General features: G+C 48.9%; 1 protein-coding gene across 1 annotated transcript; it reads right to left on the bottom strand.

Annotated features, from left to right (window-relative positions):
* Positions 1 to 765: 765 nt before the first annotated feature.
* KRP23_4824 (uncharacterized protein) lies at positions 766 to 1,272 on the bottom strand (the record flags this gene model as incomplete). The annotated part of the gene is made up of 1 exon (XM_067889828.1): positions 766 to 1,272. One exon carries the CDS (start codon positions 1,270 to 1,272, stop codon positions 766 to 768), a length of 507 nt encoding a protein of 168 aa, XP_067746426.1.
* Between the last annotated feature and the right edge of the window lie 717 nt (positions 1,273 to 1,989).

Raw genomic sequence — 1,989 nt, 5'->3', positions numbered from 1 at the left:
AAATCGGTATGGTTCATTAGTAATTTAGTATTAATATAGTACTGTCAACAGTAGCATCAAAAATCTATTACTTCTACGGGGTTGGTGGGTTGCCCCAAAATTCCATTAACCAAAACGAGAATTTCTCCGTAGTAACCACGTCCTTCTCAAATGAGGTGCTTACTTGAGTCGCTATGTTTGTTCTACTTCTGTGGATGACAACCAAAGCATTTCAGCAATACCACACAAAAAACAATTCGAACGCATGTAGTGTTCATACAGCAGCCATACGCAGAGGTGCACCAACAAATGTGATAGAGCTTCGTCACTTGTCGCTAAAGACGTTAGTGTTTGCGCAGATCACCCGCTTGTTCTCCTTGCTCTCGTTTGTTGGGAGGGAGTGATTGTTGGTCCTCGTCCTTTTCATTGCCATTCTTCCTTGTCCTTCCGCGCAAGCTGCTGGTGCGTGCCTGCAGTAGCCCGGTGCATACATGGGTCCTTGAGATGCAATCTTCTTCAGGTTCTCGTCTGTCATCGCTTTGGACAAAACGGCCTTCCACGGGCGCGTCCGATTATTTTCCTCCACCTCTCGACGATGACGCAAGTCACCTTCTACGAGCCCCATAGGATCCCACACGGATTCTACGAGACTTGCCAATCTGGGAGCCACATCCTCATCTAGGAGCAGGTATATTTCACAACGCAGCGAACGATAGCACAGTGTGAACCTGAGCTTCGACGATGCCATGCTCGCTTCGCCCGAATCGCTCAATTCCTTGGCATACACTAGTCGATAGTTCGAGTTGTCTTCTTCTTGTAAATGCGAATGACGTCGCGGAAAGGTTCCTTGCTTAGCGGGCTCGCAGGAAGGGTTTCTTTCGGCGAGTTCACAACAGGTATGTTTCCATCCTCTGGATCCTCCTTCTTCTCCCTCTTCTTCTTCTTTCCAAACACGAACGAAGGACACAACTGGTTTGCTGCCGACTTGGAAAACTCATTGTCCGAAGGGTATCTGTTTTTCACTTGCACCAAAATTACCGACGCCTCAATCTTCCACTCCGCCGTCAAACCCACGAATACCTTTTCCTTCCGAAATATCGGGATCAACAGATCCGCTCCTTTCTGGTTGCGCGGAAACAACCCTGCAGCCCGATGCCCTAGCAAATACCACACCGTATCCTCATTTGGTGGAAGTTTCAGCTGGACGAAGTGAGTGAACCCCATTTGCCAGCCATCCCACCGCAAGCACCAGTCGTACAACGCAGTCGTTGTCGCTCGGTCTGACTTAGTCATTCCTTTCTTCTTTAATGGCATCTTTTCAACACCTAGCTCTTTCAAGAATTCCTGCACCGATATAAGTTGGCCGGTAATCTCGCACCCAGAAACCCTTTTTCCCCCATCGCATACTTGTCCATCGCTAGAAGCAGCACAACGCGAGCAACCATCTAGCCATCTCCGCCAGTATCTAGCGTATCAACTTGTTGAGCTGAGCCAGAATATAATTTGACAGTGCGCCATCCTGTCCATACCACACTTTCATCGCGCCCAAGGTGAGCATTGGGTCCAATCCATATACCCTCTTTCTCATAATTCACATATGCGAGAATCGCGATGAAGCCTACGATGACCCGTGACGTCAACGCCGACGTCGAGTACGGACGCACATCCAGTCGACAGACCATTGACGCAACACCAAACGTGGTATCCTCGTTGTAGCTGCCTTTCTCTTCTAGGTCGCATCCCAGTAGCAGTTTGCTCGCTGCAAGACTAGGCTTTAGTTATTCCCCTGGCTCCATGTTCTACAGCTAGATCGGTGACCGTCATCTATGGTCCATTCATATCAGCGCGGTCCAAGCCGCATTCATTCTCACTTCCGGTCAAGGTAGCCTTGTACGCGACGATATCTGCACTCCAATATTTGCAATCCTGGATTGTATTACCCACCCCGACCTTATCGTCTGCCTTCGCTTCAGTTTCCAACAATTTCTCTATCCACCATCACTTCATCCA

This window comes from Phytophthora ramorum (genome assembly GCF_020800215.1).
Source record: "Phytophthora ramorum isolate Pr-102 chromosome Unknown Phyram_PR-102_s0004, whole genome shotgun sequence".
NCBI lineage: Eukaryota > Oomycota > Peronosporomycetes > Peronosporales > Peronosporaceae > Phytophthora > Phytophthora ramorum.
Note: the sequence above shows the minus strand (reverse complement) of the source record. Positions and strands in the feature narration are given on the sequence as shown.